General features: G+C 46.1%; 1 protein-coding gene and 1 long non-coding RNA gene across 4 annotated transcripts in view; one reads left to right on the top strand and one right to left on the bottom strand.

Moving 5' to 3' along the window:
- Nucleotides 1–5,149, bottom strand: part of PFKFB3 (6-phosphofructo-2-kinase/fructose-2,6-biphosphatase 3) — a 72,113-nt gene extending 66,964 nt beyond the window's left edge. For 2 of the 3 annotated variants that reach the window (XM_043520733.1, XM_043520726.1), the window contains exon 1: nt 3,889–4,139. In XM_043520733.1, the coding sequence (XP_043376668.1) occupies nt 3,889–3,904 (16 nt within the window). In that variant the 5' untranslated portion in view covers nt 3,905–4,139. Of the gene's footprint in view, nt 1–3,888 lie in introns of all 3 variants that reach the window. The other variant, XM_037889355.2, reaches the window with a different exon arrangement.
- A 3,703-nt stretch (nt 5,150–8,852) lies between these two features.
- Nucleotides 8,853–13,016, top strand: LOC119565288. The gene is made up of 3 exons (XR_005223909.2): nt 8,853–9,802; nt 12,026–12,122; nt 12,678–13,016. It is a non-coding gene; the product is annotated as an uncharacterized LOC119565288 (long non-coding RNA).
- The last annotated feature ends 13,273 nt before the right edge of the window (nt 13,017–26,289 follow it).

The following is a 26,289-nucleotide window of genomic DNA, read 5'->3' on the forward strand; positions in this document are numbered from 1 at the left end:
TATGTGGAAGTAGGGTTTTTATAAAACACAATCAAGGTTCTACCAATGTGATATATGCCATCATGTGCCAGCAATGCCCCTCTGCCATGTACATTGGCCAAACCAGACAGTCTGTACGTAAAAGAATAAATGGACATAAATCAGATGTCAAGAATTATAACATTCAAAAACTGCGGGGAGAACACTTCAATCTCTCTGGCCACTCAGTAAAAGATTTAAAGGTGGCAATTTTGCAACAGAAAAGCTTCAAAAACAGACTCCAATGAGAAACTGCTGAGCTTGAATTAATATGCAAACTAGATACCATTAATTTGGGTTTGAATAGAGACTGGGAGCGACTGGGTCATTACACATATTGAATCTATTTCCACATGTTAAGTATCCTCACACTTTCTTGTCAACTGTCTAAATGGGCCATCTTGATTATCACTACAAAAGTTTTCTTTTTTCCCCTCCAGCTGATAATAGCTCATCTTAATTAATTAGCCTCTTACAGTTTGTATGGCAACTTCCACCTTCTCTGTGTGTGTATATATATATCTTCTTACTATATGTTCCATTCTATGCATCCGATGAAGTGGGCTGTAGCCCACGAAAGCTTATGGGGAACTTGGGGGAGGTTTAGATTGGATATTAGGAAAAACTTTTTCACTAAGAGGATGGTGAAACACTGGAATGCGTTACCTAGGGAGGTGGTAGAATCTCCTTCCTTAGAGGTTTTTAAGGTCAGGCTTGACAAAGCCCTGGCTGGGATGATTTAACTGGGACTTGGTCCTGCTTCGAGCAGGGGGTTGGACTAGATGACCTTCTGGGGTCCCTTCCAACCCTGATATTCTATGATTCTATGATTATGGTCTAATAAATTTGTTAGTCTCTAAGGTGCCACAAGTACTCCTGTTATTTTTGCGGATACAGACGAACACAGCTGCTACTGTGAAATCAAGGTTTGTACTCTTTCACAGTTCCAACGCAGGAGATTGCAAGACTGGCTGATCCTTGGGACAAGGTCCCTTTGTACAGCAGCGTCTCTCTGATCAAAGGGCCCCCCCCACCAGTAGCGGGCCAGCGACCTGATTGTCATAAGAGTTCAGCCCCCATTTAGACACCTGAACAAAAAACCCAGATTAACACAAGTGCTCAAGCCTCCTCATTCTCCTTGGGAGCCGCTGGGTGCTGAGCACTTTTGAAAGTCCGGCCTCCATTCTCTGACCCGTTGGTCTTTCTTCCCCGCAGGCTCATGTGTTTCTCAGTCTGTTACAAACAGTTCTGTCCTTCACCTGACAATACATATACAAATCTGAAATTGGCTGCCCAATCCAACCGCAAAGATGTAAACCGGCTCATGCTGCTCCGAGTCTCAGAAAGGAACAGAAGTACACTCCTAGGCTGGGATCACGCTCTGTATTCACATGCCTGCAAGCAAGCCTGTACACACCCTGATCACCCTGACACTTAGAACCAGTTCTCTTCTCCCCACATTTCCCTTTCCCTCTGGGTCACCCCCATCTTTCCTCAGGCCTCTCCTGGTCTTCCCCACACATGTTCAGTATCAGTATTTTACTGCAGTTTTCCAGGCCTCTCCTCTCCTGCCAGCAGTTGTCCTATCCTGTCTCACCCTTATCACACTGGGTCATCATCTCTGTTCAATGCGCCTCCTGTCAAACAGCCCAGCTGTGCTGATCTGGTGGAGTGAGAAAGAGAGAGCTGCTTAAAAGGTTGGGGAGGAGAGAGCTCACAGCAGGATAGGATGGAGGCTCATAAACTTTAAATCCTATGTCCCAGCCCTGCTGCCCCCCAACCCACACACACACACCATCCAGCCTGAAACTCCCCTTTCTCAATTTCATCCCTTAATTCCTCTTTACACCACCTTAAACAGTCCCTTCTCTGAGCAGCGCTGTAGGGTTAGATACTACACTTGCTTGAAGGGACTATTTCCCCCACCCCGTGGCTATCACTCAACCAAACTTTATGTATTCAACTCAACCTTTCCTTATCAGTCAACCCCTCCAGTCCCCTCAATCATTTTGGGTGAACTCTGCCTGCAGATCTAACTGTCATGCTGTTTTGGCCCAGCAGGGACACCAGAACAGAGCCCTCTCCTCCCAGAGAAGCTTATGTCACAAGTGTTTTGATGTACTAATCCTTTGAATGAGTATGTGCATTATTCATAGCTGCAGTCCAATCCCACTTTTTTGAGACAGCGAGCCCAGTTCTCCTCTCACACCACTCACTTCATTGGCGTTACTCCTGACACACACCAAGTTAAGTGAAAGGAGAACGTGGCCCTTCATTTTTAAAAGGCGACCAGCAACTGGAAAGATTAAGCCTTTGTGGGGTTATATGCTACACTGCGTCTGCTCAGAGAGGAGCAGTACAATGTTCATTTGAAATGTACTGGGGTTTTCTTCTTTTTGATTTCCCACAGATGTCCTGCCCGATTCCCATTCTGCATCCCGGCACGCACCATGCTAGGATGTCACCGCTGTCACAGAACTTGCTGGCACACAGAGCTGACATGGGTGTACATGGGAAGGGAATTACTAACAATACCACCTAGCTTTTATATAACCCTCTTCATTGCGAGATCTTAAAGCACTTTGCAGAGGAGCTCAGTAGTCACTATTCCCGTTTTATGATGGGGAAACTGAGGCACAGGGCTGTGAAGTGACTTGCCCAAGGTCGCTCAGCAGGCCACTGACAGAGCCCGAAATTGAGTGCAGGTCTCCAGCGTCGCAGTCTGCTTCCCTTAAAGTAAAGGCACTGCATCGCAGCAGCCCCAGAAGGATGAGAATCTACTCCCTCTGCAGCACTCACCACTCCTACACTTATCTGCGAGTGGCTCACAAGACAGCTAGTAGGTGCCTTTGTCCCCTGTAAGCTGTGTCCGTTCCCCATAGCACTTTAACCCCGTGCTGGCCTGCAGAGCTTTGGGACAAGCAGACGGGACTGACCTCAGTCAATCACTGAAGTGGAACCTCACAGAAATGGGGGATGGATTCAACCCAGTAATAAATCCACGACCACCTAGGAATTCCAGACTGCCCCATTATGACAATTTCACTGTGGTTTCTGGGACAGAACTCAGCTCCTCTGGCTCCAGAAGCCCAGTCCCCTGCTAGAAGAGAATCTCTGTTAGCAGTCTAGGTCCTATGACACACAGTTGAGCAGTTCTGATTCTCTCCAGCAGAGAGCAAGGACAACACACACACTAGCCCGGTCCTCTCAGCCTAAGTGGCCAAAGTCCAACCCACAACAAGGCAGGACTGGTCCCTACTGTATGTTTTTCCATTGCTTTGTTCATTTTCAAACGACTGGCTCCCCCATTTCAGTGGGATTTGTACTTCAACTGTACAACAGCGGTTCGGTTAATCAAGGCGAGCAATGCAGTAAAAAAAAAAAAAAAGAGGGAGAGAGAGCCTTTCAAATAGGAAATACATATATCCCAGGTGCTTGTTCAATTAAACCTTGATCGGTTTATGTACCTATTATTAGCTGAAAGGGTGTGTGTGACTAACTCACACACTGTACCTACACGCAGCATAGCCCAGGGCAAGGCGGACAGTCAAATCCCAGCCCAAGCAAACAGGAAGCCAACCAGCTTTTCAAACGCTGCAATGATCATAAACCACCCCCTAAGCACAGCGCGGAAACCAGCAGCAGCAGCCCGGCCCTGGCCCCCAGATCAGCGGCGCCCGGTGTTCCCGCAGCCCCCGGCCTTGAGCTGGGGGGGGGGGGAGGTCACCCCAAATCCCACCGTCCTCCTCTTTGCCATTCAACCCTCCTGCAGCCCCCGAGCCCGCTGCAGGGGCGGGTGGGGCAGCCACGCCTCGCCCGCCGAGCCGGGGGGGCAGGGGCAGGGGCATGTGCCCGCAGGGGCGCCCTTACCTTTTCGGAAGGGCATGATGAGCCGCGCGGCAGCAGGGATCGCTCGGAGCCGGACGCCTGGGTTCCGCAGCCTCCCCCTGCCGGCGAGGCTTGTCCGTCCGTCCGTCTGTCTGTCTCTCAGTGGGAAACAGACATACTTGGTCAAGTCCCGGCGGCAAGCGGCGTCACCGGAGCGCGGCAGGAGGCAGAGGAGGAAGTTAAGCCCTTTAACCCGTCTCTCCCCGCAGCCGCCGGCAGAGCTGGCAGCCGCACCGGGCGGGGGCCGGGGGTGCTCGGTCTGCAGAGATCGGGAGGGCAGGGAGTCGGGTGACCAGGCAGCAAATGTGAAAAATCAGGACGGGGGTGGGGGGTAATGGAGGGGGGGTAAAAGGAGGGGGGGGAAATTTTGTGGCCCCCTGCCCACAAAAGAGCGATGCAGAGGCAAATGCAGTGGGTTGGTGCCCAGCTAGGTATTATTGTTAGTATATAAGAAAAAGATCCCAAAATCGGGAGGGCCCCTATAAAATGGGCACATCGAGCCGGGAGGGATGCTGGCGGGTGCCGAACTATCTGCAGCCCGGAGGACAATTGCCTGGGGGTGCAGGGCGGGCATCTTTCCAAGGCGTGGCTGGGGCAGGCGACGTTTACAGGGAAACAGGCCGGGGAGCAGAAACTGCCCATGCACCGAGGCTGTGGAGAGGTGACTCCAGTCTCCCTCTTATTTAATATTTGCCTGGCGTCAACCCCGAGGCAGAGGTGGCTTCAGATTTATGTATTTACCCTGGGCCCCTGCTCCCCCGGGGCCCAAGAACTGGGGAAATCCTCGGGAGCCATGCACCCCACCCCCCTCGACACACACACACACATTTTTAAAGGAGGGCCAGGCCTGGCGCTCACTTTTGAGCCTGGGCGGCGTAGTCTTAGGCAGGCGCAAAGCCCCTGCTAGCAGCACCAGCCTCTTTCCAGTGGGGGGGTTGAGGTGGGCCTGAGCCCCTCCCCCTCACCACAGGGCCCCACAACCTGCTTCTCCTCCACCTCCTCCCTCCCAAGGCCCCACCCGCAGGCCAGGTTGGAAGCTGGAGCCAGGCCCTAGTAAGAGCCAGCCAGCCTGGCCCCTGGGAGGAGCTCGACACTCCACCTGCCCTGGACAATGTGCCCTGGGGGGAGGGGACATGGTCCAAGGGCTCCTCTTGGGCCCCCGGGCAGGTGAAGGGTCCAAGTCTCCCCACAGTGGCCTGAGCTCCCTGGCCTGGCTCTGGCTTCCAGCCTGTCCAGGGGGTGGGGCATTACGGGGAAGAGGCGGAGCAAGGGGCAGGGCCACACTTCCCCTGCTGGTGCCTCCCCCCACTTCTAGACATCTTCCAGTCCTCCTGCAGGGCCCCCAGATTGGCTGGGGCCCCTGGCCAGTGCGTTACTCAGCCACTGTACCTAGGAGCCCCAGCCATGGATCTAGGGTTGCCATTGTCCTAGAGCCTCCAGGATTAATCTTTAATTAAGGATTATGGCATGCAATGAAACCTCCAGGAATATGTCCAACCAAAATTGGCAACCCTATGTGGATCAGGGCCCCCTCTGCTAAGTGCTGTAGGAACACAAAAATGGCCCCTGCCCACAAAAGAGTGATACAGAGGCAAATGCAGTGGGTTGGTGCCCAGTCTATGAATTGCAGGTGCACTGGCCGGGGGGAGCTGTAAAAATAAAGAATTCCTCTCATTGTGCGCGCAGCTTGCAACCTCCAGCTCCACCCCACCTCTCATTGCATTTGCAACTGCTGTTGTGCAATCATCACTAACTTCACCCTGCCCCCCCCCTTCCTGGAACTCAAGGTAAATGCCAGGTTTCAGAGTAACAGCCGTGTTAGTCTGTATTCGCAAAAAGAAAAGGAGGACTTGTGGCACCTTAGAGACTAACCAATTTATTTGAGCATGAGCTTTCGTGAGCTACAGCTCACTTCATCGGATGCATACTGTGGAAATCGCAGAAGACATTATATACACAGACATCATGAAACAATACCTCCTCCCACCCCACTCTCCTGCTGGTAATAGCTTATCTAAAGTGATCATCAAGTTGGGCCATTTCCAGCACAAATCCAGGTTTTCTCACCCTCCGCCCTCCCACAAACAAACTCACTCTCTTGCTGGTAATAGCCCATCCAAAGTGACCACTGTCTTCACAATGTGTATGATAATCAAGGTGGGCCATTTCCTGCAGAAATCCAGGTTCTCTCACCCCCTCACCCCCCTCCAAAAACCACACACACAAACTCACTCTCCTGCTGGTAATAGCCTATCCAAAGTGACCACTCTCCTTACAACCTGCATGAAAATCAAAGTGGGCCATTTCCAGCACAAATCCAGGTTTTCTCACTCCCCCGCCCCCCCCCCCCCACACAAACTCACTCTCCTGCTGGCAATAGCTCATCCAAACTGACCACTCTCCCCACACTGTGCATGGCAATCAAGGTGGGCCACTTCCAGCGTAAATCCAAGTTTAACCAGAACGTCGGGGGGGGGGGGGGGGGGGGGAGGAAAAAACAAGGGGAAATAGGCTACCTTGCATAATGACTTAGCCACTCCCAGTCTCTATTTAAGCCTAAATTAATAGTATCCAATTTGCAAATGAATTCCAATTCAGCAGTTTCTCGCTGGACTCTGGATTTGAAGTTTTTTTGTTGTAAGATAGCGACCTTCATGTCTCTGATTGCGTGACCAGAGAGATTGAAGTGTTCTCCAACTGGTTTATGGATGTTATAATTCTTGACATCTGATTTGTGTCCATTTATTCTTTTACGTAGAGACTGTCCAGTTTGACCAATGTACATGGCAGAGGGGCATTGCTGGCACATGATGGCATATATCACATTGGTGGATGTGCAGGTGAACGAGCCTCTGATAGTGTGGCTGATGTTGTTAGGCCCTGTGATGGTGTCCCCTGAATAGATATGTGGGCACAGTTGGCAACGGGCTTTGTTGCAAGGATAGGTTCCTGGGCTAGTGGTTCTGTTGTGTGGTATGTGGTTGCTGGTGAGTATTCGCTTCAGGTTGGGGGGTTGTCTGTAGGCAAGGACTGGCCTGTCTCCCAAGATTTGTGAGAGTGTTGGGTCATCCTTCAGGATAGGTTGTAGATCCTTAATAATGCGTTGGAGGGGTTTTAGTTGGGGGCTGAAGGTGACAGCTAGTGGCGTTCTGTTATTTTCTTTGTTAGGCCTGTCCTGTAGTAGGTGACTTCTGGGAACTCTTCTGGCTCTATCAATCTGTTTCTTCACTTCCGCAGGTGGGTATTGTAGTTGTAAGAATGCTTGATAGAGATCTTGTAGGTGTTTGTCTCTGTCTGAGGGATTGGAGCAAATGCGGTTGTATCGCAGAGCTTGGCTGTAGACGATGGATCGTGTGGTGTGGTCAGGGTGAAAGCTGGAGGCATGTAGGTAGGAATAGCGGTCAGTAGGTTTCCGGTATAGGGTGGTGTTTATGTGACCATTGTTTATTAGCACTGTAGTGTCCAGGAAGTGGATCTCTTGTGTGGACTGGACCAGGCTGAGGTTGATGGTGGGATGGAAATTGTTGAAATCATGGTGGAATTCCTCAAGGGCTTCTTTTCCATGGGTCCAGATGATGAAGATGTCATCAATATAGCGCAAGTAGAGTAGAGGCGTTAGGGGACGAGAGCTGAGGAAGCGTTGTTCTAAATCAGCCATAAAAATGTTGGCATACTGTGGGGCCATGCGGGTACCCATAGCAGTGCCGCTGATCTGAAGGTATACATTGTCCCCAAATGTAAAATAGTTATGGGTAAGGACAAAGTCACAAAGTTCAGCCACCAGGTTAGCCGTGACATTATCGGGGATAGTGTTCTTGACGGCTTGTAGTCCATCTTTGTGTGGAATGTTGGTGTAGAGGGCTTCTACATCCATAGTGGCTAGGATGGTGTTATCAGGAAGATCACCGATGGATTGTAGTTTCCTCAGGAAGTCAGTGGTATCTCGAAGGTAGCTGGGAGTGCTGGTAGCGTAGGGCCTGAGGAGGGAGTCTACATAGCCAGACAATCCTGCTGTCAGGGTGCCAATGCCTGAGATGATGGGGCGCCCAGGATTTCCAGGTTTATGGATCTTGGGTAGTAGATAGAATATCCCAGGTCGGGGTTCCAGGGGTGTGTCTGTGCGGATTTGATCTTGTGCTTTTTCAGGAAGTTTCTTGAGCAAATGCTGTAGTTGCTTTTGGTAACTCTCAGTGGGATCATAGGGTAATGGCTTGTAGAAAGTGGTGTTGGAGAGCTGCCGAGCAGCCTCTTGTTCATATTCCGACCTATTCATGATGACAACAGCACCTCCTTTGTCAGCCTTTTTGATTATGATGTCAGAGTTGTTTCTGAGGCTGTGGATGGCATTGTGTTCCGCACGGCTGAGGTTATGGGGCAAGTGATGCTGCTTTTCCACAATTTCAGCCCGTGCATGTCGGCGGAAGCACTCTATGTAGAAGTCCAGTCTGCTGTTTCGACCTTCAGGAGGAGTCCACCTAGAATCCTTCTTTTTGTAATGTTGGTCGGGAGGCCTCTGTGGATTAGTATGTTGTTCAGAGGTATTTTGGAAATATTCCTTGAGTCGGAGACGTCGAAAATAGGATTCTAGGTCACCACAGAACTGTATCATGTTCGTGGGGGTGGAGGGGCAGAAGGAGAGGCCCCGAGATAGGACAGCTGCTTCTGCTGGGCTGAGAGTATAGTTGGATAGATTAACAATATTGCTGGGTGGGTTGAGGGAACCATTGCTGTGGCCCCTTGTAGCATGTAGTAGTTTAGAAAGTTTAGTGTCCTTTTTCTTTTGTAGAGAAGCAAAGTGTGTGTTGTAAATGGCTTGTCTAGTTTTAGTAAAATCCAGCCACGAGGAAGTTTGTGTGGAAGGTTGGTTTTTTATGAGAGTATCCAGTTAAATGGAGTGGAAGGCCAACGCAGGTAAATGCGTTGGCCTTCCACTCCATCGCAATGAGTTGCATATGCAGTGGGGAGGAAGGAGAGGAGTTCTATTTCCTATGCCATAGATGTGTAAATGCAATGGATGTGGGAACACGGATTATTATAATGACTGATTACAGTGCATTAATATGCAACGGGAGGGTGATCTTTACAAGGACATAGGACTAGCCTATATACTGAATACCACAAAAGGTGAATGAACACGAATTTAGTTATTTCGGTGCATGTTTGTGTGCACAGCCCATAGTTTCAAATGCAATGCAGTTGATAGATATTTCTCTCCAGGATTAATGTAAAACCTATTGTTTACATTTGAACAGGATGGGGAAATTGGAATAGGATATTAGGCAGCTGCAAGAGGCGAGCCACCTACCCTTGGAAATTCACCGTGGTTACTCATTGCCCTCTCTAACAGACCTCGTTCAAGAGAAACTTCTTATGCTAAACAGAGCTGTATCCAATATATTTTTCTTCCAACAAAACAATAAGAAGCTGGCTGGCGTGTTGTATGTTGCCATACCCCTATACTGAATAGAGTCAGGACTGCTCGATGGAGTCATAGGCCGTATACAAACTGTTAAATGTTGATTCCCCTTAGTCCAGCAGGATCTGAAATCTACCACTGCCGTCACTGTGAAACCCTGCATGCCATTCTATGCAGCGCAGCAATGCCCAGGCACTGCCCATGGTCATGAATTTATTAGAGTCACAGCACTCTTATTGTGACTTTCGTCCGGGGCTCTCACCACATTTTGTGGGCAATTACGCAGGCAACTGCTGCTGATTACGATAGTCATAACCGTCTCACTTTGCCCTGTGCTTCCTCAATCTCTTTTATTGTTCTGTAGGGCAAAGACTATCTTTCTGTGACCTGCCTAGCACAATGGGACCCTGATCCAGAGCCTCTAGGCACCCCCACAATACAAGTCATTAGTGAATCCTCACAACTCCTCACATGAGGCAGGTAAATATTAGACAGCTAAATACAGAAAGAGCGGTATTAAAGACAGTGCTAAGGCACCGGGGTACATTGATGGATGCTATGCAAATGCCTGTGTGCAATAATAATTACAAAGGAGGGGACAGCCAGAGCATAGGTACAAGGTTTTCAGTAGCTTGGCTTTCTTCCTACTTCAATCTTTGTCAATGTAGAATAAAAATGTACATTGAGCATAAGTGTTTTACTGTGTGTTTAAAATCACATTACCTGCTACTTAGGCCTGGTCTACACTAGCGCTCTATGTCGATGTAAGTTATGCAACTTAAGTCAACGTAGCTTAATCAACTTAAAGCAGTGTCTGCTCCATGCTATGTCAATGGGAGATGCTCTCCAGTCAACATAATTAATCCCCCTTAACAAGAGGCGGAAGTTAAGTCGACAGGAGAGCGCTGGCCTGTCGACTTACCACATCTTCACTAGTGAAATCGTTAAATCGATGCTACTGCATCGATCGCAGCAGTGCCGATTTAGCCTGTAGTGTAGACAAGGCCATAGATTGTAAGCCCTTTGGGGCAGGGTCCTTCTTTTTGTTCTGTATTTATGCAGTGCCTGAGATGATGGGGTCTTTGTCCATGACTGAGACTCCTAGGCCTTATGATCATTTACATCAGTGGTTTTCAAACCATGGGATGCAACCCAAAACTGGGTCACGCAGGCTGCAGTCGGCATGGCCGACCAGGCCATTAAAAGTCCCGTTGGTGGTGCTGCCCGGCTAAGACAGGCTAGTCCCTACCTGTTCTGACACCGCGCTGCGCCCCAGAAGCGGCCAGCAGGTCCGGCTCCTAGGTGGTGGGGGCCACGGGCTCCGTGTGCTGCCCCCCGCACTGGCTCCGCAATCCCATTGGCCAGGAACAGGCCAATGGGAGTGGGGCGTGGGGCAGTGCCAGCAGGCAAGAGCCGCATGGAGCTGCTTGCGCACCTCCACCTAGGATCCAGACCTGCTGCTGGCCGCTTCCAGGGTGCGGTGCGGTCCGCAGTGCCAGGACAGGCAGGAAGCCTGCCTCTGCACCCCAACTGCGCCGCTGACCAGGAGCTGCCAGAGGTAAGCCCACACCCCAATCCCCTGCCCCATCCCTGAGCCCCCCCCACAAACCCAGATCCCCTTCCTGCACCCCAAACCCCTCATCCCCAGCCCCACCCCAGAGCCTGCATCCGCACCCCAGGCCCTGACCCCCTCCCGCACCCCAGCCCAGAGCCCCCTCCCACACCCTGAAGCCCTCATTCCTGGCCCCACCCCGCAGCCCAAACCTCTGCCCCAGCCCTGAGCCCCTTCCACACCCCAAACCCCTCATCCTTAGCTCCACTGGGTCATGGGCATCAACAATTTTCTTCATTGGGTTGCCAGAAAAAAAGTTTGAAAACCACTAATATACATAACACATAGTAAGAGCCAGGAACTCCAGATTCTAATCCTGACTCGCTGTGGGGCACTGCAGCAAATGGGGCTCAGCACAGATGCCAGGGTGGTGCTCATTACAAGCTCAAGGCCCAAGTCAGTAATGAGCCAATAACTGAGCATGGTGCTAGGAAGCAGTATGTTGTTACAAGTGTCACGGCAGTTTTGGAGAGGGTGTGTCAACCCCAGTGCTCAAATTCGCTATCTGAATGCTTAAATCCTGCCTACATTTCCGCTGTGGGTTCAGTTGGTCACATGCTGCTTAACTTCCGGCCCTGAACCTTGCAACATTTCTGCATGCTGTGAAGACAGCAACCCAACCCCAACTCAAAGAGGAAGAGTTGCAAAGCATTTGGGGATGCTTTGGGATGAAGATTATTTGGCCTAGATGAGGATTTTCACTGAGCTAGGAGCCTGAGTCCACTTTCTCCATAACTGGACACAGAGGGGAAAGGATGTTATTCATGGCTCTAAACCTGCATCTCTATTTTAAATTCCCTGTATCAGGGATTTTCATCATACATTGAAATGTTAGCAGTAGTTTTATTGTTCTCATTCTCCATCCCCAATATCTTCACGTGTGTTTAATTCACTCCATGCCAGATTCTGAGTAGCACCTTATTTTACAATTAGCCCAGTTTACATCAGGGAGGCTACTCATGAAATAAGGTGCTACTCAGTGGGATGAAGGGTATCTAAATCCAGCTCTCTGTGTATACATCAAAACAGGTGCATGCACCAGGAAGGGTAAACATGAGCAATTAATTTCTCACAGCATATTCTCATCATAGGCCAACAGAACTTAATAGGGACACGTAAAGAGAAACTGTTACCCATGGACCTCTCCAGGCCAACTGGCAAGGGGGATACAAGAATACCCTGATTCAGGTATGTACATTCTGGCTCTCCAAAGAGCTTCATGTGAGGTCTTAAATGAAAGCCAGGGTCACACTGGTATTAATCTCATTGTGAAATGTACTTACAGATAATAGATAAGGAGTTATTTATCTATATTGAAAATACTTTCTTCGATTCGCTATCACAGTGGAGGTGGAGAATCATAGAAGTGTAGGATTGGAAGGGACCTCAATAGGTCATCTAGTCCAGTCCCTTGCACTGAAATGGGAATAAGTATTATCTAGACCACCTCTGAAAGATGTTTGTCTAGTCTGTTCTTAAAAACCTCCAATGATGGTGATTCCACAACCTTCCTAGGCAATTTCTTTAACTGCTTAATTACCCTGACAGGAAGTTTTTCCTAGTTTCTTAGCTAAATCTCCCTTGCTGCAACTTAAGCCCATTACTTCTTGTTCTATCCTCATTGGATAAGGAAAACACCTTCTCTTTTTAAACAACCTTTTATGTATTTGAAGACTTATGTCCCACCTCAGTCTTCTCTTCTCCAGACTAAACAAACCCAATTTTTTCAATCTTTCCTCACAGGTCATATTTTCTAGACCTTCGATCATTTTTGTTGCTCTCCTCTGAACCTTCTCCAATTTCTCCATGTCTTTCCTGAAGTATGCTGCCCAGAACTGACCACAATACTCCAGTTGAGGCCTTGTTAGTGTTGAGCAGAGTGGAAGAATTATTTCTTGTGTCTTACTTACAACACTCTAATATATCCCAGAATGATGTTTGGCTTTTTTGGAACGCTATTGCAGTGTTGATGTATTTAGTTTGTGATCCACTATAATCCCTAGATCCTTTTCTGCAGCACTCCTTTCTAGGCAGTAATTTCATTTCTCATTTTGTATTTGTGCAATTCATTATTCCTTCCTAAGTGGAGTACTTTGCATTTGTCCTTACTGAATTTCATTCTATTTATTTCAGACCATTTCTCCTGTTTTTTCAAGATCATTTTGAATTCCAATTCTTTCCTCCAAATGCTTGTAACCCCTCCCAGTTTGCTGTCTTCTGAAAATTTTATAATTGTACTTTCTGTGATGCCACCAGACAAGTGCCAGCTCATGCCGAAGTCCCCATGTGTCAATTGAACACTGACAAATATGTAGCTGGAATCAGTCTGGTTTACCTGTGTGTTAGTATTGTTACAATGGTATTAGAATTATAAGAATGTGTTTAGACTTGATTGAATGCTTGTGAGTTGCTGGATGCATTAATCTCACTTATAACATCTGTATCCCTTATCCAAGGTAATGTTTGAGTGGCTGTATTTGAGCCTCAGGGGCTGTGTAAATCACTAGACAGGAGAGTGGCATTAACCAACATGAAGTGCTGATCTCCAGCAGAAGGTATTACATCTTGTCCGACAGGAAAGGTCCATTGACACCCGCTGGACTATTGTGGGATGTTAAAGAGGACAAACAATGTTGGTTGTTCTGCCCTCCTGTTGGATCATATTAAAGAAGTTCTGTATTAAAATCACAAATGAGTTTGATTCCCCATAATTAGTAATACGCTGGAATTTAAACTAAGAAGTCTCTTGTTTTTTGGTCTCTTGTTTTTACTGTTTCTTACCCTCTCTGTGTGAAACTTGCAAGCTGCTAATTGTGTTAGTACATCCTAAGACAAAGTCTGTTCTCAAAGCAATACTTTGTAACAACAACTACTCACACAGAGAGAGACTCAAAGCGATACTTTGTAACAACAGAAACAGCACACAGAGACTCCCCGCCCTTTTGTTGTATTTATCTCGCTTTGTTAAAATTGTGATTAAAATAGAGATAGAGGATGTATGTGGATGGATGCTTGGTATGGATAATAACTGAATGATCAGGGAGGTGCCAGCCTAAGAATCCAGTGTCCCTCGGCCAAAGAAGGCGTCAAGTGGAGACAACCAGAGGACCCCCGGAGGGCAGACTGGAATCCACCCAACAGCCTCAAGGATGGGAGAACCGAAGTACAACATGGAGCCGTGAGGAATGTGCCATCTGCTGATTGATTCAGCAACAGCATGATGAAGCAATTCCCATAGACTGGCATAAGAAGAAATTCCTATAAAAATGGACTCTAGAAACTGAGAACTTTGGGGTCTGATTCTGCAAACCAACTTCCAGGAGCGTCAGACGTGCCTCTGACAAGGCCCTGCTCCCTTCTCGTGTCCAGGCCACCTGGCCAGTGGCTTGGCACGAGCAACTCTAAGGCTGGTAACTATGATAACAACCTTGCAGAACCTGTGTGTGTGTGTATGAATGAATGTGTGAATAAATATGAAATTGAATGGAATGTTATAGCTATACCTAACTGTTTACTATGATTCTTTCTGTATTCGCAATAAATGTGGCATTTTGCCTTATTCCCTTTAATAAGATCCTGCTGGTTTTTATTTATTGGTATAACACTCCGCCCCATAAAGACAAGTCATGCAAAGTGGATTCCTCCCATCAGCTGAGTTTGCAGCTCAGAGCACATGGCCTTATTGGGATCCAGGAAGTGGACGGGCAAAGCCCGCCCACTGCTAAAGGATCCCCCCCCAGCCTAAGGGGGGGGTCCACAGGACCTGGAAAACAAAATAATTACAGGGGACAACTAATGAACAACAGGGACAGGAGTGCGGTCAAAGGGTCAAACGAAGGGAACCGGATGGGGACACCGAGCAGAGGACCCCGGACAGTGCCCACTGCTCTTCAAAGGTGTCAAGGGAGTCAGTGGATGCTGCCCAGAGGAACTCTGCCCGGAGGCGTGAATGGACAGAGGATCGGAAATAGACCCCACGTGGCAGGAGGGGGATAAAAACCCCAAATAGAAGAAACAGGATCTTTATGCTGCTTGCACTCTGGGGAAGGGGGCAAAGTTTACTAGGCATAAGCATGAGATTCCCAGCTGCAAAGGCCATATGACCTTTTTATTATAGAAGTTTCTGTTATCTTTTGAAAACTATTATATCTCATTTGTGTGTATATGTTTACTTGCTTTAACTCAGTAAATAACTCATTTCCTTTTCCTATTTAATAAATCTTTAGATAGTTTACTGTAGGCTTAGCTACAAGCATTGTCTTTGTGGGAGATCTAAAGTGCAATTGTAAATCAAAGTTTGAAACTCACTTCCCTCCTTAGCCCATGAGATCCCAGATTTGTTAATCTTCCAGGCAGACTGTAAAACCCGCCTTTCCCCCAGGCATTGAGCAGGTTGATGTGCTGGAGCAGAGAGTCATTACATTCTGATCACTTAGGGGGCTTGGGGAATAGACACATCTTCATTTTTTATATATTGAATACAGTTGTTTTAATCCATGGACAGTACCTAAGGTGTAAACTGGGTACTATAAAGTTTAAACAGGTAAATAAAGGAGTTGGGGAGAGCTGACCCATAGCTTTGGATTTCTTGATCATTGTACTTTGAAAATCTCACCCACACTGTTGCAGGGTCCCATCTGTTTGCATCAGATTTAAAAAAAAAAGAGGAAGGAAGCTATTCTAATAGATACTAAAACGTCAGCTGAACTAAACCAAATGCAGTTCAGAGGCAGAAAGCTAGAAGGATTTTTGCTCTTACCTGTCTATGCAATGCCAGAGCAGAAACAACGTGGGGTGGGTTGCTGTTTTGCTAGCACTTCCCTAACAGGCCCAGCCACACCCTCCCCATGACCTCTCTTTAAAGAGTTTACTCAGGTGATTCTAGGGTAAGCTGAACAGAGGGATGGGAATATATTCCCCCCCGCCCTTAGGTTTGTTTGTAAGAGCCGTCCAAAGTGTTCAGTTATTTTGGTTCCCAGGTTTAAAGCACAAGTTCAATTAAGATCCCAGCTGAGGTGTGTAACGATGGGGACGGCTGCTGTGCTACAGGCCAGTGGCAGTAAGGTGATGGTAGCTAGCTGCCCATAAATTAGAGCTGGGGACAGATCCTGAAATTCTTCATCAGGCATAAATCTCACCAAAACTGAGGAGGATTTTGCCTGAGAAACTACTTCAGGATTTGGCCCTCAGAGCTGCTAATTACTTGAAACATTTTTCCTTCCTGGGCACACTCCTAGAAGTAAAATGTGCTGAAGTCACAGAAGTAATGAGCATGCCAGATCATCTAGTACATTTTGGTGTCAATGATTTAATTGGTGATCTGCCCAGATGCATGGTATTTACCAGTCTGCACTGCTCATTGTCTCATCCACACAATCAATCTGATCCAGTGCAAATATCCCACTAACTCCCATGGCTATTGGACTGGGTCTGCCCCGGGTGGTGACACAGGCTGTCAGTCAGCCTGGGAAATAGAAAACAGAGGAGAATTACAGGGTCTTCTCTGTGTCCAGCAGCCAGGAAAAAGAATCCCCTTTATATTCATTACAACCAAGCCCTCTTTTCTACGACTCTGTGGTATTACCCTCATCTCCTGCCCATCTTGTGTCCAAGCACTGAACAAATAATGATTACATTAAGCACGCCCTGGATTTATATAAGTAAAGAGTATGGGGGCTGAAATGTAACACCAGGATAAAGTGCTCAGCATTTCTTCTTTAGGCATAGAAAGCTCTCTGGCTTTTCCCAGGGCATTCAGTGCGGAACAGCCGATTACATATCGGTGGCTGCCCAGCCAGGAAATTAGTATTGAACTGTTCTAACGTTCCAGTAAGTAACAGAGTCATCCTATACTGAAGCACGTGTTAGGGTATGGAAAGATGTGTGTGAAGATTGGGGGTGGGAGCAGTGATGCAAACTGGGCACCATTTATGGATTAAGGTAAAGCACAGGTTGTTTCCAATGAGGATTTCTGTTTAACGAATATATTGCCTAACCCAGATGAATTTTTTTTTTTTTTTTTTGCTGAACTCCAGCATTAGAGCTCACCCCATCGTATCACAGAGATTGGGTGTTTTATAAATGCCTTGAGACAAGCCATCAGATTAGACTGAGAGCTGTCAAAAATGCAGAGCCACACACTGTTGTACAAATCAATGGGCCGACGAGTCTAGTATCCTGTTTCTAACAGTGGTCAATTCTGGATGCTTGAGATGAAGGCATAAAATCTATGTATCAGACCTAACTGCATTTCCCCTTGGCAATAGCTTCTTCAGCCCCATCTTCCCCTGCCACCATGGCTTTCATGGCTTTTCTTCTGTTTCTGCAGCTGCCTACATGAGCTGATTTAGAAGCATGGCCTTGTGTCTTCCATGTAGTTAGCTCTCCCTTAGAATCTGACGACCATTCTATTGATGTCAAAGGGTTTAGAACTTTTTGATCCAACATGTATAACTAAATATAAAATTCCTGCTATAATGAAATCTCTCAGCCATTCTTACAGCACCTTTTGGATGAGATGTGTTTAGAAACCAATCCTGCTTCATGTAGCCCTGGCTACGATTATCCTTATTGTGATGCAGGTTATTTACAGAGAGCTAAATCCTGAAGTCTTTATTCAGTTTCTATTCAGGCAAAACTTTCCATTGAAACGGGAGTTTTGCTTGGAATGTCTATTAGCAGGGTAAGGGCGTCAGGATTTGCCTTTGCTTTCTTGGACAAATTAGAAATAAAACTGGGTGCAGCATTTCTAAACTATTATATGGAAAGTAAACTGGAGAATGGAAACAATAATACAAGTGGCTTCTTACTGCTGCCCAACTTTTCAGGAGTAAGTTTATTTTCATATTTGAGCTAAATCCCTGGTGTACTCAGTGTGTTTGGAGAGCTGAATTCTTGCAGGTGGGAACAATGCTTGGTTTGTATATTCCGAAATGAATGTGATATCAACCCGCTGTGGGGCTCTGTGCTTTATTCTGGATTTCACCACTGCTGACTGCTAAGAGAAAGGGAGGAAATGCTGGAAAGCTACAACGAGGAGCAGAGAAAGCAGATGTGAAGAAAATAATACTGTTCATTGGTCAATCTCAAACGGTTCTACAAGGAGATCAGAATCATTAGCCCCATTTTACAGATGGGGAAAATGAGGCACAGGGGAAGGGAAGTGACTTGACCAAGCCCACCCAGGAGGCCAGTAGTAGAGCCAGGATTAGAACTCCAAGCTCCCGAGTCACAGCCTAGTGTGCTGTCCACTAGGCTATACTGCATCACAAGCAAAAGAATGGCCATGCTGGGTCAGACCAATGGCCCTTCTAGCCCAATATCCTGTCTTCGGACTACGGCTGGTGCCAGATGTGTCAGAGGGAACGAACAGAGGAGGGCAATTATCAAGTGATCCATCCCATCATCCAGGCCCAACTTCTGGCAGTCAGACATTTAGGAATTCAGAGCATGGCATTGCAACGCTGACCCTCTTAGCTAATAGCCATTGATACAACTAGCCTCCATTAATTTATCCTGGTATCACACCCTCCAATTAACAGTACTCTTTGTTCCTTTGGCTTTCACCCTCTCTAAGTTTCTATTTCAGTCGTCCAATCTTCACACCCATTCTTTGTTCTCCTTATCCATGTAAAACCTTGCTCTCTGGTTTAGAAGGGCTGTTAGCATTTTAGCTCCTTCATGCTAAAAGATTCAAGAGTTGAGCTCCTCCGAGCATCAGCCACATTCTAATTACAAGACACTCCTCCCTGACATGGAGTCGGTAAGAAAACAAGATCAGGGGTAGCGTAGGTATGGTAATGCACATGACTCACTCCAGTAAGCTGGCTTTAGCACTGACTAGCATGATCAGGTTTGTTATAAACTCTTGCCACTGGGAGCTGGGAGAATCATAAAGGCTGTTTCTATGGAGAGGGAAGGCTGCACTCAGGTATATCTGTGGAGAGCTGAGAGCTGTCAGATTCACCCGGCATTTTTTAATAACGCAAAAAGCCCTGCCCAACATTCATTAATTTCCCCTACATTATCTTGCTTGCTGAGCTGTGGTTATAGTGACTCAAAGACTCGAGAAATGGCGTATAAAAATCATTTCATTAAAGGAACAATAAAGGCAAAAAACACTTTATCTAGACCAGCAGGAAGGGGGGACTGGGCAAAGAGGAAGAGGAAGGTGACTTTACAAGGTTAGTTTTTGATTGGAGAGAATTTCAGAGTTCATGGAGACTTTGGTGGGGGAAAAAAAGAGGGGAGGTAGAATTAATCTTTAGGATACAAATATTTTCCTGACTACCTGATAAATGGATGCGTTTGTGTGTGTGTATGAAAGTCTCCAAACGGGCTAAAATTTTCAGCACCACTGCAGTAGATTGTTATAACAAACTATTATAATTACACACAATTTGCCCATCTCTAACATCGTTCATCTAAGAAGCACAAACTCCTCTGAGGTCAATGTTTATTATTAAGCTCATTTTACAGATGCATAAATGGAGCTTCAGAGAAGTAAAGAGATTTCCCTGAGATTATGTGCTCACAGCAAGTCAGTAACAGAGCCAGGAATAGAACCCAGGCATCCTACCTCCCTAACCACAGCTCTAAGCCCTGAACCTTACACTATCTCCCTATGTTAGGAGATGCCCCGCCGCCATCCCTTGCAAAATAATGCACCGGCTCTTCCACGGTCAACATTAGAAAACTGGGAAACCAAACATATTTATCAAATAAATTACTTTACAGGTGAGAGGAACAGGAAACAACCACCCCTTGAGGACATTCAGTATTCCAAAGGTGAAAGTCACCCTTCTGATGAGGGGCAGGATAGGGGTGGATTTCATCCAATATCTGTGCAATCTTATGATAGACACTTCAACATGACTTAAGTTGGTTTCATGCTGGCTTCTCTGTTATTCAATGGCCATATTGTCTTTCAAAGTACATTGATTACCAAAGTCTCTGTTGTTGTGTGAGCACTTTGGGGCAGGGACTGTCTTTTTGTTGGGTGTTTGTATAACACCTAGTACAATGGGGGGCTGATCCATGACTCCTAGATGCTACCGCAGACAAATAATAAATATTGACACTGGAAAGCAATGAGCCAAGATTTGGGGGCCAAATGGAGCATGGATTTAGTGCATTAATTTTCTATAATACTGTAGGTTTCAGAGTAACAGCCGTGTTAAAGTCTGTATTCTCAAAAAGAAAAGGAGTACTTGTGGCACCTTAGCGACTAACCAATTTATTTGAGCATAAGCTTTCGTGAGCTACATGCATCCGATGAAGTGAGCTGTAGCTCACGAAAGCTTATGCTCAAATAAATTGGTTAGTCTCTAAGGTGCCACAAGTACTCCTTTTCTTTTTATAATACTGTAGTTCATGGTGAATTCAGTATTGGTGCCAGCCTTGCAGATGAGGTCCTCTCTCCACAGACCAGATATAGCTCAGGAAGCTTTAGTGCAAGTTTCCCTGTTACTGCCACCAAACTGATCTGGCGTGACCACCTCTAGGCGTAATGATGAAGTGGATTCTCCATATTCTTTCAGTCCTGGACCTCTCTGCTGAGATTTCTAGGCAGGGTGTCAATGGAGCTGGTAGTTTCCGTGACACAGATACCAGCCACCAAAGAACTGAACTGAAACCAATGTCATTTCACATAAGCCACAAAGCTGATCAGATGGTAAAGGATTCTGAACGTACCATCTCTGACTCCGGATTTGAACCATTAATGAGTAGGTGACTAGAATCATATCTTTAGCATCATTGATCCATACAGCGGCTAATGTTATTTTCAAGATTGTTTTATCACAGCCACAACTACCAAAGCGGTTTCTTTAAACAAGGAGTAAATTTATCACAAGCTCTTGGCTACATGAATCAGCAAAAAGAGGGGTTTACTATGCTCCATCCCAGCTGTGGGAAATCCATCTCTTATACAGGCTCATCTAATGTCCTGCCAGCATCAGACAAAACCAAGTCCCCTTTCCAGAAGATGTAACATGGGTAATTAAAGTGTTTAGAAAATACAAAGCATTTGCTTTGGCACAGTGGAAAATCCCTAATTTTGATTCTGACAGCTGCCAAGCAGGAAACTGGAGACTGGTTGTATCAATAGACAACCCCGGTCAGTCAGCTAATCTGTGGCATTGCCTGCCTGGCCTGCAGAAGGCTGCACTTTTATGTGAAACTGCAGACAGCTGGTTTATAAACTGAAACATTGCATGACAAACTGCAGGAATTTTCAAAGCAAAAATAGTACATCAATAAAACCCTCAAGTCAGAACGAGGCTGTATGTACCGGCCTTGGACCATGTCAAATTAACGTCATGAGTATATATTCTACTAGTGTCAGTCTGCATGGCTCATGTAGAAAAAGCCAAAGGCACGGCCTCACTAGAGAGACAGACTATCTCGTAAGAGCCAAATCCACTAATGCATTTTGATAAGCACCTGCGCTGACATTTCTTAGTATTTATATTTCATTTCCTTCCAATATATTATCAAACCTCTTATTTGTTTGTAATGTTCATGTGAATTAAGTGTACGAGAAAAGTGCTGGTTTGACAGCAAGTCCTCTATTAAGCAGAGCATGGGCAGCATGTGCTTTCCCACGCTGCCCAATCCAGACCTGGAGGAAGCTGACTCTTTAGAGCTGAGAAGCCAGTTTGGTCTCCATGGTCCACTCAACCCTCAGCCTTCCAATAAGAGAACCAATTGTGAGGCTATTTTAAATGATGTGGATTATGAATGTCAGCCAATATATTAGTAGCTCTTCGCTGGCAACAGTAGATCTTTAGGTCCGCTGTACAAGTGGGGAAAGAGGCAGCAAAACTATTTCCCACCCCCCGCTTCTATATATACTTGGTGCAAAGAGCCACTCATCCATTCCCACAGATCGCTGAATCATATGATCAAAATAGCATGAACTCTGAGTATTCGTACAGCAGCAAAAGCATTATTAATGGCATGAACTTTGTCTCAAGTTGGAAGCCAGGGGCTAGACCACAGAGAGCCCTAAGATACAGATTCCAGTCCTAACGGCCAAGATTCTATGGGCCTGTCACTTAACTTCTCTGCCTGTTGTCCCCATTGTAAAATCAGCTCCTACATAGCCCCCTCCTGAGTAAAGAGCCCTTTCAGCTCCTCAGGAGGAAGGCTCTACAGAAGTAGAAAGTGTTACTTTGATGAACACGTATAAAAAGGGAAATAAAAAAGGGATTAATTAGAAATAGGACTTTATTTCCCTCTCAGTGGGTTTTAGAGTTGCAGCATCGTTTTGTTTTACTGCTCCTAATTCACCATCTGGCAGCATCCAGAGGCCTCAAGCAGGACCAGGATCTCAAATGCGCTAGCTGCTGAACAAACAGAGAAAGAAAGAAACCTCTTGCTTGGGAGAATTCATTCAATTCCCGAACTACATTCAGCACTAAAGCATTGATTTAATTTCCATAGAGCTTTTGAAAGAAAGAGAACACAGAAGACTTCACGAAGGTGCATGTTAGCCTTGTGGAAACATGGATTTTCTTCTAATGACACATTGCGTACTGTGCCCCTCTTCTGGTAAATTGGCCTGGGCACTCACACCCAGAGCAAACACAGGAGTTTGATTTCAATTTATAAGTGAGCGAGGCAAGGCTAGCGTTCATGCACAGCGCAACCCAAAAATCGCACCCACCTCTTGCTTATTTTAGAAGATTCTGCAGAGAATCTGACATTTTGGGCAGTTATTAAAAAAACAAAAACTTTCCCAGCAGTGGGTTCTTTTGTTTCTATTGAATTTGAACATTTTTACCCCAGGGGGCTGGGTTACAATCCCAACTCTGCCACTGCCTGGTTTGGTGACCTTAGGCAAGTTACTTCCTGTCTCTGTACCTCTCTTTCTCTTTGTCTGTTATGCCTATTTAGATCCAGTTCCTTGAGGCGGGGACTGTTTCTTCCTATTTGTACAATGCCTCACACAATGGTGGCCTAAGCAGTTTGGGCCTCTGGGTGCTATCAATACAAATAATGCAAAACATTTTTGCTTGCCTGTTTGGTCTGGATTTTGGTTTGCAAGATTGATATTGAGCTTGGAGTACTTTTCTTTTCCTGCGTGGCTACCACATCACAGCTATGCATGTCTTAGCCTGTCTCTAAACTATCTCCAACCATGCCTTCCAAAAGTTAAGTATTGAAGCCCAATTCCCAGAGGTACCAAACAGCCAAAGCATCTACTGACTGATGGGAGCTACAACTGTCCAGCACCTCTGAAAATCAGGCCCCTTAAATGTAGTTACATGCCTAACTTTGGGCAGCCAAGATAAAAAATTCTGACCTTAACACTTCATGCTGTAAAACCTAGACTCTTCCTTGGCAAGTGGATACATAATATAAACATGTTCTTTTTCTTCTTAATTCATGCTAGCCGGCCACTTTCCTCTCCTGTTTTAATGGTTGCCCATTTAAGGCATCAGGAGCGTTAAAGAAAAAAAGTAACGCATTCAAGCCCCACGCTAATCAGATTATTTAAGACACACAGAGAGATGTGTGTGTGTGGAATGTGTCACTTACTTGTCACTCTTCACTTGAAGATAAGAAGCTTTTAAAAAAGAGCGAAGGAGTATTGGATTCTGTGGGTAATGTGCATTTGCAGAAGGTGATGAACAGCTGAGAGAATAAGAAATGATAGATTTGAGTGAGTAGCGGTTTAAGGTGTAGGTGTGGAAAGTTATTTCAGGAATTAATGGGAACATAAGCAGGCACTCACAATTAGAGCTTTTAATGTTGGAGGGGGAAAAAATACAGATGGTTGCACAGATTACCTGGGGGTCGAGATCCACCAAGGGACTTAGGCTTTGCAACACTGAGTATTGCAGCACCCAACTTCAGACACCTAGAAAATCTAGGAACACTGGAATCCACAAAGTTAGGTGCCCAGGCTCCCTGTACAATGAATGGGGAGAGAGAGGCACCTAAGAATCCGACCCACAAAAGCCACCACCTTAGGCAGAGAGCCACCTAAGCTAGCCAGTGGGAGATGCTAACGAGAGGTGTGTGCACTAAGCCATGCCTCTCTCAGAAATAAGCGCCTAGGTCCAGGCTGCAGGGAGGTACCTGTCTCTGCTAAGCAACCCATGAATGAGCACCTGCTGCCTGGAGCCAGCTGGTTCCAGCACCAAAGGCATTTTTTGCGGGAACAAATTAATTGCCTCTCTCGCCCCACACAGAACAGGAGAACAAGGTGGTGGTGCCAGTGTCCACCTCATAACTTTTAGCCCAGTGGTTAGAGCACACACCTGGGATGTGGGAAACCCAGGTTCAATACCCCCGAAGGATTTGGACAGAGACCACCCACCTCTCAGGAGCATGCTCTAACCACTGAGCTGTGGGACAGTCATTCTGACACGCACTCACAGGAAGAGTGGTTTTAAAGTTTTGTTTCTTGGACACCAATAGCTGGTCACAAACACAGGCCACACCCCTTTACTCAGGAAATACTTTAAGGCAGTAAATTAGGGCATCCATATTTGGTGAAGCAAGTGCAATTAATAAGTGACACAGTTTAAAGGACATTTTAGGGCACATCTGGGTAGAGTTAAATTGGGATGCTCAGGTCAGGGTATTTCAACAGTGCCTTTGTTCGAATGATCTGACTTTTACAAAGAAGTTAAGCCTCATCCTTATTACAGGCATTTCCTCATCTTAAACATGGGAAACCTAAAACGCAAAGAGGCTGTTCTAGGTCACAAAGTAAATCGATGGCAGAGCTGAAAATAGAACCTGGATCCCGTGCCCCCAGTCCTGTGATTTATCCATAGGCCACGCTGCTGCTCATTCAGGAATAACTCCTTAATGTCTGTAGTCAAGGTTTTGTAAGAGCAGATCCCAACCATCGCCACCAAGAGAGTGTAGGCTTAACAGTCCAAAACACAACGTGCAGGTGACTGATTTGGAGGTCAGGTCTTGAAGGACAGAAAAATCTGCATTTAAAACAGCGACGAAGCAGATACACTAGGTAGAATACAAGTCTTGTTTTTTAAAAAAAGACTGTAAATCAGGACACAAAGGTTCACACAGAGATTGCTGGGAAGTAAACAGACAAAAATACCACAAGCAAAAAAATCCAACAAGATCAAGGTGTTTGTTTTTTTTAAGGGATCAGCTGATAAAAATGCAGTGACATAAGATATTCACAGCACTGATCAACTACTGGCCTACACCCATAAAAATACATTTATACATGGGGAAAAGACATCCAAGTATCTCACCCTCCAGCAAGCTAAAAGGCTCTTGAGGCTCGTATCCATTTTAAAACCTTTGTATGATTCCTGTGGCACTTCTACTGTGATACAGGTTGGGTAAGAGATAACCACCCAGGGCCATCTATCTTTCTCTCTCTCTCTCACACACACACACACAAAACAATGGAGTAAGCTGTTATGTACAAGTCAATGCGAGACAGAACAGTTTTAGTGTTCTTTGTATCCAGCTCTTCACAGTCTTTTGGATTCTTACACATGGATTCTTTTCAACACACTGGTACAGGTCACACAATATTTCAAGAGGAGTTCAAATGCTCGGCCCTTAAAAACATTCAATAGATCTAATGAGGCTTAAACAGAGCTACAAGTGCCATCATCATGCCACTTTAAAAAAAAAAAAAATTACTGGACAGATTCGGTGTTCAGCGGAAGTGAAAACACAGAGGACTCTGGCTAGAACCAAGCATGAAGAATTTACATGCCCTTCAGTACTGACCTGTAACTCTCCTAATAGATCAGTCCTGGCCCTTTCAAGCAAAGATGGCCAATAATACGTGGTTTGATGAAGTGTCCACTTGGAGACCTTCAAACCATATGTAAACTGGGGCTCATACATAGATCGCCAGCTCTGGATGGCTAGTTGCATCAAGTCTCTCTCCTGGTTCTTGTGGGTTTAATTTACGTATTTTGTCTAGGTTCAGGGGGAGGAGTAAGAATTTCAAATTCTTTCCTTGGTACTTTTCTCTGCATTCTGGTATGGAAAAGATTTTCCCTAAAACAAGTCCTTAATGAGTCAGAAGAGAACAGAGAAGCTGTTGCCTGTCCAGAGTCCCCAAATTACTTTGGATTGGGGAAACTGGAGGTTTATGAGCTGAGTAGAGATTCCACCATGAAGCATCAGAAAAGAAAAATATCCCAGCCCACAGTTCTTTTCCAAAGCTTGCTGCTCACAGCAGATGTAGCCTGATGTGCTCCATTCTACAGCACTAGAACAAGGAAACCAGAAAAAGACAAAACAGCTCTTCAGCGGTGGGTTTCAAGAGAGTGCAATTAATTGAAAGCTACAAAAAACAGGATTCCAGACCAGTAAACAGAACCTGTGCAATCAAAACACACAGATG

Source organism: Chelonia mydas, chromosome 1 (genome assembly GCF_015237465.2).
Source record: "Chelonia mydas isolate rCheMyd1 chromosome 1, rCheMyd1.pri.v2, whole genome shotgun sequence".
Taxonomy (NCBI): domain Eukaryota; kingdom Metazoa; phylum Chordata; order Testudines; family Cheloniidae; genus Chelonia; species Chelonia mydas.